The sequence below is a fragment of the Centroberyx gerrardi genome, chromosome 2 (genome assembly GCF_048128805.1).
Source record: "Centroberyx gerrardi isolate f3 chromosome 2, fCenGer3.hap1.cur.20231027, whole genome shotgun sequence".
In the NCBI taxonomy this organism is placed as follows: domain Eukaryota; kingdom Metazoa; phylum Chordata; class Actinopteri; order Beryciformes; family Berycidae; genus Centroberyx; species Centroberyx gerrardi.
The window spans coordinates 13,124,844-13,138,207 of NC_135998.1; the positions used below are offsets into that span (position 1 = coordinate 13,124,844).

Sequence of the window (13,364 nt, forward strand, 5' to 3'; positions counted from 1 at the left end):
CTTTGTCATAATTTATAGACATATTTGTTTTCATTGTTATGCTTATGATGCACAGCTGTATTTACTTGTAAAACCCATTGATACAAGTAGTGTTGATACTTACAAGACATTTAATGTTGTCAAAACGTTCTTTAACTTAATAGTGATAGATCTGAGATTGTTATATTTGACCCACAAAGTGCAACTAATATCAAACCAGCTTCTGGTATTCTGTCCATTACTCTGCCCATGTCCATGGTATTTATCACAACTAAAAGCTCTTTCTTTCTTTGTTTTTCTTTCTTTCTCCTTCATCACCTTATGCAGTGCTCCCTCATATTTTAAATTTTTCAACATTTTACTCTTAATTGTACAGAATACCGTGCACATGTTCACTAAACTTGACGTCACTACACACAAACTACTATAGAGTCCTATCATACTGCACATGCAAGCAGTATTATTAAATTATTATTGTGTTCATAACATGGCAAATATAAGAAGAAAAGTCTTAAAGTCATTTTCACGTGTGGTAAAAAGGTTTAATTCAATCCTTGGGTCTGCATGTACAAATATCTATAAAAAGTGAACACTTTCACTCTTTGTATGTACATGTCGCAGCACTAGGTTAACTCGGGACTGACAGGAAGATTACTGAGAGAGGAAAAAGAGACAATACTAGATAGTAATATTTACCACCTACGAATCCGTCAATATAGTCTACCCCCAAAATGTCATTCGAGTGCTTGCAAGTCACTTTTACATGCCTCCTCCAACAATAGGATGCATACATACAGGAGGCAGAATGAATTATCAAAGCATTGTCATGATTCAAACACATCACAGTCAAACCATGCAGTAGACATCATCAAGTACTTCATTTTCATATATATATATATATATATATTTATATATTCTTAGAATCTATATGTGCACTTTATATGATAACAAGTAAAATCTGCAACACCAATGGTAACAGTTTCAATGCAAAACCTTGTGTTGGGGAGTTGCTGAGTTTTTTAAAGAGGTATCACAGATATGTGATTTTAGATATTTCCTGGGTTTCTATAAGGAATGTGGTTTAGCTACTAGCTATGCATGACAAAAGAGGAGAGGACACCTGCTTTGCAACTTGGTAGTGTATGTGTGTGTGTGTGTGTCTGTCTGTGTGTGTGTGTGTGTGTGTGTGTGTGTGTGTGTGTGTGTGTGTGTATTTGTGAGTTGTACATATGTCTGCTATTGTATCACATTCAAAAGAGGCTTTGGGAAATAGCTGCAAAAATTAAATAAAATGACAAAGGCAAGCGAGGGCAACACCTTAACAGAGAGTGTAACATTCAAAGGAGACAAAACAACGATGAAAACATATCTAGGATGACTGAAAAGTTTGTATGTTAAAACAAAGGAATGGTCAGAAACAAAAAAACAAAGGGCCTAACACAGGTTCTGTTAAAAGCAGTATCGGGGGCAGATTTAGTAAACAGCCTAAAAGAAAACAACCAGTTAAGACAGAAGCCAGAAGCCAGAAGCCAGAAGCGCTTCGTTTAGATGGCTTGACTCATCATCTTCATTCATTCCCTCTATCGCCTAATCCTCTGCCAGGATCCTCCATTTCTTCTGATTTCTTCCAGAGTACAAGGAATGGCTTGTGTGTGTATGTGTGTGTGTGTGTGTGTGTGTATGTATGTGTGTGTGTATGTTAAGTGTACAGCATTCACTTGTGATTCCCCTGATATTGTAGAGTGGAGTCATCAAACAGAGGGTTCTTCACTTCCATCTCTCCCGTCTGTCGAGGAGGGAAGAACAATGAATTCTTGGTCAAATAACAAACAACAGTATTTGTGAGTGTTGTGTGTCTTTGCATATGTGTTTGTAAATGTGTGTGTGTGTGTGTGTGTGTGTGCCAACCCACCGGTGCAAGTCCAGGGCACTCATATACCGTGAAGTCCCCTCCCACTTCTTCCTCATCTGATGTGGCCTCGGAGTCAGGGACTTTCTGTTCTGGTTTGTGTCTGAGAAAAAGACACACAAGTTTAGAGTGTGTGTGTGTGTGTGTGTGTGTGTGTGTGTGTGTGTGTGTGAGAGAGAGAATGTGGGTGACATTTTGAATTCAGAAGAAATAAAGGAGAGACAGAGAAAGGGGAAGAGTGAAAGACAGGAAAAAAACTAACTTTCCCATTGAGAGCATCTGTTGCTTTTGATGTTGATAGTGATACATTTGAGCACTCTGGGCCAGAGTCTTATCACCCATCTGAAAACAAAAGAAAGGGAAATAAACATGACACATTAGAGAACAGAAACCTAGATGCATGGTGCACATACACACATTCTGTGGTTGTTGCTGAAGGGAAAGGAGAAATGGGAAACAGTCTGTTTCATACCGAGGTGCCGTTGGCTGTGGCAGGAGGCTTGCCCCCCCCTCCGAACGCGGGGTAGTCCACCTTCTGGGCCAGATGCGATTCTTTCTGCAACCTGTAGGGGGAACCATGAATCTGAGTCTCTGGCAACATGAGGACTCTAATAATCGTAATAAGCCTTAAAGTCACTGATAGATGGACAACTTTTTGAGGCTTTTCTCAGCAGGGCCAGTGAAATTAAATCCATACAGATAAAATGATGGGATTTAACAACACCATGAAATGAAAAATGACTTGAATGAGGAATAGACACAAATCAGAAATTCACTAAAAATATGCCTTATTTTTTATGAAATATGTGCTCAAAACAGCTCAAAATATTTATTCTACACTGTGAAGTGTAACTAAATCAACCAGCACTCCATGGTATTATATTTTGATTGATGTCTCTTTGCACTACTTATCCTATTGCCACCACAGCCCTGACCTGGATAAGCAGCTATAAAATGGATGGATGGATGGATTTGATCTTTAAGCAAGCTGGATGGCCTGCAATATTCAAAGTTTGACCCTTCCTCAAATACTGTGTAATTAGTTCCTGCCTATGAGCATTTGGCTAGCATCCAAAGATATGATGCACACTCCCAGTTAAATCACTTAACTCCCACCTATATTTACTTTTTATCACATCACACAACATGAGCTCTGATTTTTGCTTAATGTCAAAGTAGTTGTTCTAACTTGTTTTAATGTGTTTTATCATGCAGGCCAATAGAGACTCCTTACCATAAAGTGTCAGATTGTTGTCTTGTATCATATTTATCTTTTGATGTAAAGTGAAACCCATAAAACACTGTAGATTACTCAGCAGCCAAACAGACTAACTTTACCATTCTCTTGCCTTACTCATGACTGTAGCTGTCCGGTCTTACCTGAGGAAAAAGACGGCTGCCAGGATCACTGCCACAGTGCCGACCACGACGCACAGGGAGATCACAACTGCAGATTGAGACAAAAACACAGAGGGAAAGGAGGGGGGGACACAACATATAAAGGGGTAGAGAATTAGTGGAGGGGGTCAGATGACGGACTGACTGACCCATTTATTATGGGCGCTAAGGTAAAAGAAAAACTATGTTATAGCTCATTTACTCATAAACAGCTGTTACGCTGTACCCTGACCCTGTTAAGTATGTAGTCATCGTTCAAACTGTGCACACTGGCATCAAAAGGCTGCATGGCTGGTAAAACTGGGTCAAATGACAGGCAACTTAATGCTTGTTGTGTTGGTAAAGAAAACACAAAGGGGGAGTCAGAAAACTCAGCTGACAAACATCCAGGCGGTAAACATCCTCTTCCACGACTGCATGGTATGAAATGAGGCTAACGAAATTACACAGAGGGATGAAATGTCCTGAAGAGAGTGTAGCACTGAATCTAAAACTGTATCCATGATCTGTTTACAACAATGTATTATACCAGCACCCAGGGTTTTCTCCCATCAGGTACAGGGTGCCTTTGTATTTTCAGGGTGCAGTAAGTGAGGGACGCCATTTCAGTATAGCAGTAGAATTGAAGCCTAGGACTGCGGGCATCTGGTCACTTGATGTTATTGTGCTTGTTATTGTGTTAAATCACAAATTGTGTCTTAAAACTTTTTTTTTTTTTAAAAGACCCTCTTATAATTTGCTGTGTTGTTCTCATTTGGTATTTTTTCTTGGTGCTTCATTTTAAATGTAGCCTATGTTTTTATTGTCTTGGTTTTCTTGTATATATGATATTGTTATAACAAAATTTTTTTGGTAGCTCATCTTTTATTGGTTTATTTATTTATTATTATTTTTTTCTCTTCATTGTGAAGCACATTGTAACTTTGTTTTGAAAAATGCTATATAAATAAAGTTTTTTCTTATTCTTATTTTTATTATTGTAAGGACACAAAACACAAACCCATACTCACTGATAATGGTGCTGTCCTTGTTGGGTACTGGGACAGCTATGGGACCAATTCTGCTCTCGACCCCAGTGGTCCTGGGCTGTTGGGTCGGAGTGTTTGGCTGGGCAGAGGCAGAGGGGGGCGGGGCTTGAGTGGCGGCGGGCAGGACATCAGCTGAAGGACGACCCTGGTTCCTCTGTTTCTGTTTGGGAGCATCCAGCTGGATTTTAACATCTGTCTGGGAGGAGGTGACTGCTGGAGAGAGAGGGGGAGAGGGAGGGAGGGAGAGAGAGAGAGAGAGAGAGAGAGAGAGAGAGATGATACCATGGTTATAGCTGGTAAATATATATCAGCTTTGCATCATTCAAGAGTAACATTGTATATTGACTGCAAATATATGTGAAACTGTAAATGATACTATTTTGTTGTTAACTTAAAATATTGTGACTTAAGTTTTCTTTTTTTCCCTTCTTATTCAATCTTTTGGCATTTTAATCACACATCATATGTGCATATTGATACAATGTATGTTATGACACATTGTATAACTATAAAGCCCATACTGCTTTGGCAACATTGTATCCTAACAGTCATGCCAATAAAGCATATTTGAATTTGAGAGAGAGAGAGAGTCAAAGTCAAAGTCAGAGACAAGACCCTTACCAGCTACCATGAGGAAAGATTACATTAATATTTGATGGAGACAAATATCTATTAATTCATCATTAAATTTAGATCACTTCAAACACATGAAACAATCACTTTCCGTACTAGAACTGAACTCCTGAAATTGAGGTAAAACACACATTTCCCAAACTTAAAGCAAGAGGTGATCTGACTGTGTAGTGCTGCTGCACTTCTGTCTTCTGATCGCCCTCAGTGCTCTCACCATGTTGTCTGGATTGTTTTGCTGGTTTGATCTCTGACACCTCCTGTTTTTCGATGACAGAGTGAAGGTAATCGATCTCCTCATCCAGGTCAGAGTAGAACGTCGTTTTGCCTGGAGGACACACAACATTCAGAGTTTCAGTGCTTCAATGCTACATTAATCAAAGTCGCTATGAATTTCTCTAAGCAAGTTCCAAATAAAACGTAACATTTACCACCTGGCACATGCTGCGGCAATGCTACAATTTTGAAAGAATTGCAGCCATGGGGAGTATTCATATCATATCATCTTCCAGTCAAAGTCCATAACTTCTATGATTTTTCCATCACTAAGGCATTTTCCATGACCGATATTTGACAGCATCTTCAAGTCCAAACGTCATATTATTTTGGTAAACAGCTAATTTGAACACCTTCTTTAGGCAAGACACAACTGTTTCTTGGGACTTTCTTGGGGGTTTTGATATTTGGGTAGTTTCCAGTGTTTCCATGCCTGTAGGAACTTGTGTGTGTGTGTGTCTGTGTGTGAGTGAGAGAAAGAGAGGGAGAGAGAAAGAGAGAGAGATGCATGTGGTTTAGCCAAGTATGCATGCGTACAGCTCTGCATGTGTGTGTTTCAGGGCCTTGACTCTGGTGTGACGGACCGGGAGTGTGCCAGTGTGTGCTGTTTGTTTGGGACCTGGTAAAACGGGAGACAATACTGAAGCGTTGTTTAACAGCCCAGTGGGCCAGACAGTTAGTCACATTCCTGCAGTGGGGCTGAGGTCTCCAGGGCGACCGGGGCTCACAGTGTGTGTGTGGCCAGGGGAGGAAGCACCGCAGGGGGCAGGAGCAATCAGCCCAGCCCCTGCCTCACTGGGCTCTACTGCCTACACACACAATAGATCCCACAGCTCACCGCTAATGGAGGTGATCACTGTCCTATCTGCCCCTACAAAGTTACCCTGCAATATATCAAATATCTGAAAATAGTGCTGGAACAGTTTAATCGATTAGTCTTCGGCAAAAAATGTAGCGATTCTTTTTTAATTTTGATTAATCGTTTTAGTCATTTATCAAGAAAATACCAAAAAATTTGCAGCTTCACAAATGATAAGATTTGCTTGTTTTTATCCATTTCATGTCATTATAAAATGAATTCTTTGGGTGTTTTTTTGGCTGCTGCTCAGACTAAGTAATTTTAAGAATCACTTTGGGCTCTGGTAACGCATTTGTCATTATTTTTTACATTTTATGGACTAAATGAGTAATTGAAAAAATAATCGATAGATAAATCAATAATGAAAATAATCATTAGTTGCAGCTCTATCTGAAAGTATTTCCACTCAAACCTGGAAAAGTAGCAAGTTGCTGAAATTCAAAACAGAAGCTGAGAATACAGAAAGGGCAAAGTGGGTTAAAAGGTGCTCAACATGAGAAGTATGTTTTCCAGTTCATGCCTCATCAGCACAATTCAATGCAAAGAAGAAATCATCCATTCAACATCCTTGGTCATCGATGCCATGTACATTTGCTTTGTATGGTATCCATGTTAAAACCAATGTGAAAAATAAACATATATTGCCAGTCTATTTACCTAAACAAATGTATAATTATATGCATTATTACATCCAGCTACATGACATTAATGATTACAGTGTTGCCTCTCACTCCAGAAGGCTGGCCATCTGGCTGAGCTAGTGTGTGTGATATGATGTGCCAGCACTTTCACTGTCTGCTTTGTTGTTTTCTTACCCCCCTCCATCAATGGCCATTTAGTGCGCTCCATGGCAGGTGTCTGTGGAGGCGGGCCGCACCATCTGCACTTTGCAGGTGGTTGAGTTTTCCAACAGTGCCAGTAAGCAGCAAGAGCCCCGGTGCTTGCTAATCGATTAATCATTTAGTCTATAAAATGACTAAAATATGACAAATTGCCATCACAAGTTACCAGAGGCCGAAGTAATTCTTAAAACTGACCACAAACTGACTGACCAGCAGCTGAAAAAAAACCCAAGTATTAACTTTATAATGATATGAAACGGAGAAAAACAAGCAAATCTTAGCATTTGTGAAGCTGTAATCAGCAAATGTTTGGTATTTTTACTTGAGGATTAATCGATTATCAAAATTATAATCGATTACTTTTTTTGACGAGCGACTAAACAACTAATCGTTTCAGCACTATTGCCTTGTGTGGTAATATAGCTTTAACTTTTACAGGAGAAATATAAAAGACATGAGAGATTTGCTTATGTGTTGGTGTCAATTTGTAATGATGATTTGATGATGGTTTGATTTAGGATCTGCAGGTAAAAATGTAAGAATGGATGAAAAGCTGTTTTGAGCAGCGAGCGTCTGTTTATATGAAAGAGCAGAGGATCCCACTGAAGCCGAAGTAGATAATTCACTTAAAAAAGTCGTAGTTGTCAGTGTGTGTGTGTGTGTGTGTGTGTGTGTGTGTGTGTGTGTGTGTGTGTGTGTGTGTGTGTGAATTGTCAGCAGATTGTCACACACTGACTAAGCACGCACACCTCTCATTGTGTAAGAGAGTTTTGTCACTAGCTTGATAATGACCCATAACCCCTTGAGAGGCACCCGGGGGGCAGCTGGGTACTACAAACAAACACTAAACAACTCAACAGGGACCAGGGCTCACACACATCTGTGCCATTCTCTTTTCCCACTTAAAAACCATTCACATTTCTGCCTCCCCCAACACCACACACACACACACACACACACACACACACACACACACACAAGCATGCACACACACTCCCTTCCTGTCGTCCTTCCCCAATTTTTCTCTTGATAGCTATGAATCATGCTACTTTTAGCAAAAAACAACAATAAAATTTAACTACGGCAGATTTCACAGATCTTGTCCCTAATATGTGCTCTATTGTCTACTATGTCTACTATTTTTACATCACATTACATCACAACCTTTATTTAATTCTCGGGGTACATTGAGGGATGAACCTCATTTACCTTGCAGTTGAGAATACAACAATCAAATAAAGTCAATCAATCACCGTCAAAACAAAACAAGTCAATACAGTATTAATTACATTTTTTTAAAAACATAGGCTACATTCAAACTCTGACAGATTTAAAACCAGATGTTTAAATTGATTTAGTGATGGGAGGGTATCGACTTTCAAAGTCCTTTGCAGCTCGTTTCAGGCTTTTGGGGCACAAAAACTAAAAGTAGTCTTTCCCAGATTTGAATTAGTTTGTGGAGTTTGGAGTAAAATCCAGTCCTTGGGGTGGGTTTACTTCTGTGCACTTGAACACTTGAGCAAGTCTCTCTGAAAGACAGAAATAAATCTCATCTGTGTTATCGTTAAGAGACACCTCCTTCAACTGCCCTGTGACAACTGACAGGAGAGTTTGAAGATGCTGTGCAATTTTCAGGATTTATGGCCACAAGGTCCAAATCTCTTCGCCCTGTTATGAGCGCTTTTGAATGCTCACAAATTCAGTTAACTGCCCAAGATCATAGAAATATATGTTTTTGGGTGGATTACTAATTGAACTACTCTCCTCATTGATACTATCATGTAATTATGCATCATAACACTAAAACACGACCACACCAAAAGCAAAAACTCTCATCTTTGGAAAATCTAAATGCATTCAGGGGGCTCAGATTAGACTTTGTGTATTTATGTTCACTATATTCTTTTAAAGCCTCTTGTGCTATTTGACAAAAAAACTTGATGATTGCATTCACAAACAACCCAGGCAATAATACTTCCAATAGCAAGGTAAAGCAGAAGGCTATAGCTTATTAGCCACATCTGGTGTAACAGTGTTAGCCATGCTAGTGTGGATCCTCACAGACATTAGATTCAGGGACTTGGTAGAGATAAAAAATTATCTTTCTTGATCCAAAACCACGAGGCTTTGCTTTAGTTCTTATCAAACCACTGACCTCCCTTTTTTCTGTGTGAGGTCACTGTTAATGGAGGTGATCGATATCCTGTCTCCCCTGACAAAATATATCAAATATCCACCGCTTTGTTTTATTTGAGCGCAGATCAATATCAATACTCATATCAGATATCTGATATGGGTCACATAGACCGATATGTCATCATGTTGACTTTTTAGTGACGAAGGGACAAACTTTTTGAAACTGAGCACAGTGCCTCTTCACACTGTGTAAACCCTCAGATGTCATATCCATAGATTATCCATTGATTGATTTGTATTCAGGGTCTCCTGCTGCCCTCTTGTGGGGAAAGTGAGACAAGGCCTACAGAGAGAGAGAGAGAGAGAGAGAGAGAGATAGTGAGAAGTGAGAAAGGAGAAATGAGACAGACAGGAAAGAGAGGGAGAAAGAGAGAGAGCAGTGACAGACAGAGAAGAACCTACTTGAAAGAATAATATGACTATTCTGCAGGTCGGTCTGGCTGCCAGTCCATATGCAAATTCTCTAAAATCAGGTCTCTTATCCTATGAGTCAGGAAACAAAATCCATTTGAGGCCTATTTCTGGTCAGTCCATACAAGGCAAAAGTATTAATATGGTGTTAAAACCCTGGAATCTGAAAAGATCCCTCGTAGTCTAAAGTGTTTCCATTCCTTGTACACTTGAGGAAAGGTCTACAAGACGGTTAAGTTCAAAGGAAATGGAAAAAAAGGTCACAGTATAAACAGAGACTCATATCTACTTTATTAGATAGTGTGTGCTCAGATTTCGTAAGGGGGTGGCAGACAGTTAAAATGCAATTTTCGCTCAATTTTGCCCCCAAAGTTAATAAAGGTGACGTACCTCGTAATTTTGGCAGTAAACTATATCCTCCCAGCCCCTTCAAACAGTCGGTCGCCCCTGACTGTAGTGCTCTGAGTCAATAAAGAAAATGTTTAATTGTTCTGATAACTCCCTTTTGACCAGGCAGGTTCTCAGTTCAGTAAACATCCATAAAGTCCCATTTGCCTTTCATCCAGTATTTTAAATAGAAACACACCTCTCCACAGCATGTATAGTTCTATAATAAACCATTGAGAATTAACGTTTAAAATAAACTCTCATTTGCGCCTCAAGTTTTCTGGCTGTCAAAAAGTCAGTTGCCGGAGTCAGTATCTAATTCCAAATGCTCTGGATCAAAGTCTATTAATTGCCAATACAATACAGACAAAGTCAACAGACAAGGTTTTAGTGTTTAAGTAAGACCAATTTCAGAGAAATCTGATACTAATGCATTACTCTGTTGCTTCTCAAAGATCAGGTCGGTGATTCAAGCAGCAACAACACAGCCGCAGCAGAATAATAGTTTGATTCATAAAGGCGAGTCAAGAGGTGACATCAGGCAGACAGTGAAACAGATAGCCCTCCACATAAGAGTCTCTGTCTGGGTTTTTCTTTCTGTCTCTCCCTGTCTCTCTCTCTCTCCTTCACTCATATTTTCTCTTTGTTTCTCACTTCATTCTCACTTTGCCCTTTAGACACCCCAAGCAAACCTACAAGCTTGGATGGCTCAAACATTTCTCCAGTTTAGTCATATGACAATATTCTTACATAACCCTGTTGCTGGTGACAAAGCCCACAGAGAAACTATGGGGTCGTGATTCAGAACACAAATCATTAGGCCAAAAACCTCGACATAGTCATTGATTCTGATCTCAATTTTGAAGCACCAATTAAGCTGCGTGTCCGCTGGTAACAAATCTTTACAGCAGCGGCTTCTTTTTCACTTGTCTTCAATGGAAAGGGCCACTGATACATGTTCCTGACAGCACCGAGAGATTAGTTTGTTTTTAGCACTTAGAATGCAAACCGCTAGAGGTCAAAAAAAAGTTTTTGCAAAAGAACACCACACATTAAATGGATTTTCAATAGTCATGTAGCAACAACACTTCCCACATGCACCTTATTAGCGCTACTAGCTAAAAAAAAACAAGGAGGTGCCTAATGAGCTGATGGTCTGTGAATGTCACAAAATCTACTTCTTCTTTTTTTTTAATCATATTTGCATTGCTCAAGTGTGGCAATCCTCTTGACAGACTAATGCTGGTCAACTAATGAATGTTTTATTAAGAGTAGACTGGACTGCTGTGATGTCTTGATTCTATTTGATTCAAAATACAACTAATTAGCAACAAGTATCCCCAAATTCAACAGCTGGAGTTCTGCAGCCTGTTGCACCAGCTGAATGTGCGTTCGATCTTAAGTTAGGGTGTAAAGCCTACACTAAACGACACGTTGAAACTAGTCAGCCTGACTCTAAAGCTGTGTCATTGTTTAGTTGCACCGTACAATATTCTTACATAACCCTGTTACTGGTGACAAAGCCCACAGAGAAACTATGGGATCGTGATTCAGAACACAAATCATTAGGCCAAAAACCTAGACTGTGATCTCTTTTCATGCCCTTGCTATTATAGTCTGTTTTATTCAAGCTCTTTTTTTAATAACTCTGTAAAGCACCTTAAACGGACAGTAAGTAATTTATGACATTTGCTGGCCTCTACTGGTGACCAAGGAATTGCAACAACATCAACAAGTCACAGCTTACAGAAGCCTGTGAAGGACAGAAATCTAAAGGTCAGTTTCACAGAAGGACGAGCACACTAGCAGAGATCAAACAGAAGAGGAAAAATGTCACGATGCAAATGGCTTGAAATGGAAACGTGTTGCAATGCTGGTCGCTTGATTATAGCACCGCACTCCATTGATGAGCAGTTGTAAAGAGGCAGGGGGGAATTGAGTTGAAGTCAGGAGTATTGATTAACTGCCCTATCAAACTCATGTAGATATATTACAGTCACTTTGTGCTATGGGGCAGTAAGAAGAATCTTACTTCATGCATCTTTAAAGCACTGTGTCAGTGCTCCAATAGACCATTTCCCATCCATATCAATATCAATATCATATCAAGCAAATTATATCACTCTGTATATAACATAGAATGTTATATATGGTTTTTAGAAAATACATGTGTATGTGCGTCAGAGAAAAAGAGAGAGAGAGAGAAAGAGAGCGACAGAGAGAGAGAAAGAGAAAGAGAGGCTGCTGAAACACATGGAGGCCGAGAGAGGGCCCTGCCTTTAGCACATACAGTATTTAACTGCGTATAAAGACTCCCTGCCCTCCACAGCCTGTTTGTCCTTCTAATGAACAAAGGACATGGCTTCTGGGCATAGCGTGTTTACCGATGGGAGTGCACACCTCCATGTCAAATACAAGCAGGTCCTACACACACAATGAAAAGAACTCGCTGCCTTACTTGTTCACCTTGTGTGCTTTGTCGTCATCTCTGGCTTTACAGTCTAAAGTTAAATTTTAAACATTTAGCTGACCGTCCACAGCAATTTCCAATCAGTGCGACAGTAGAATAAGCTTGAATTCCTACATCATCAGCATTACAAGCAACCGATAGTAAGGAGCACAAAGTTCAAGTTAAAGTACTAAGAGACTAATAAATATGTATATTCTTTGCTTTTTTTCTTTGACATCTCATGTGTGTTACTATTTTTCTATACTTTTCTCTTACATGTTCGTCCCACAACATTGATCGGCGGTTGTTGATGTGAAGCCAGGTCAATTTTTTATTTTTTTTAAACAACACGCCCTTTAGAAATGGAGAACTACATCTATTATGTTTTCTGTGACTTAACACTCCTAGTTATTAGCAATCATTTCCTAACTTCATGAACTGTAACTGTGACTGTTGTCATTTTTGTCATTCATCATAGTTTCATTTCTTGCAATCTACAGTTACATGAAGGCAGATTCCTCATTGCTTTGAGCAACAAATAATAGATAAGGCAGTTCTGTGTATATTCTAGTTACTTCAGTTCTATGTGCTGCTAGTTACCTGTGCACCTGGCTAACTGATTGTTCTCCTCCAAAAATATGTCTGTTTTTTTTTAGCACTGATAAGCATCTTTTTCAGCACTGTTCACTTTGTGTATTGCTGTCTTTTGGTATCTATTCGTCTCTATCTCTATTTGCTCCTTGTTACTTTTCTGTGCATAAATCTGTGAGAAATGCTTGGTGGATGCTTGAGAGAAGTGCATGTACATGTGTGTGTGTGTGTGGGTGTGTGTGTGTGCGTGTGTGTGTGTGTGTGTGTGTGTGCGTGTGTTGAACTCGTGTCTTGAACCCTGACACTGGAGTGCTTTTCTGTATCTTGCATTTTGAGACCATATTTGCATCCTGCAGCTCTGTCATGCATAGTCAGTCACATCTGGGCTGCTGGACTGAATTATGCATCT

General features: G+C 39.6%; 1 protein-coding gene across 2 annotated transcripts in view; it reads right to left on the reverse strand.

Annotated features, from left to right (window-relative positions):
* Window positions 1–499: 499 nt before the first annotated feature.
* Window positions 500–13,364, reverse strand: part of npdc1a (neural proliferation, differentiation and control, 1a) — a 31,530-nt gene continuing 18,665 nt past the window's right edge. Inside the window, exons 3-9 of one of the 2 annotated variants that reach the window (XM_078289580.1) lie at window positions 5,162–5,272; window positions 4,297–4,524; window positions 3,269–3,335; window positions 2,361–2,451; window positions 2,151–2,230; window positions 1,892–1,991; window positions 500–1,765 (exon numbers count right to left, since the gene is read on the reverse strand). In XM_078289580.1, the coding sequence (XP_078145706.1) occupies window positions 1,694–1,765; window positions 1,892–1,991; window positions 2,151–2,230; window positions 2,361–2,451; window positions 3,269–3,335; window positions 4,297–4,524; window positions 5,162–5,272 (749 nt within the window). In that variant the 3' untranslated portion in view covers window positions 500–1,693. Of the gene's footprint in view, window positions 1,766–1,891; window positions 1,992–2,150; window positions 2,231–2,360; window positions 2,452–3,268; window positions 3,336–4,296; window positions 4,528–5,161; window positions 5,273–13,364 lie in introns of both variants that reach the window. The other variant, XM_071898692.2, reaches the window with a different exon arrangement.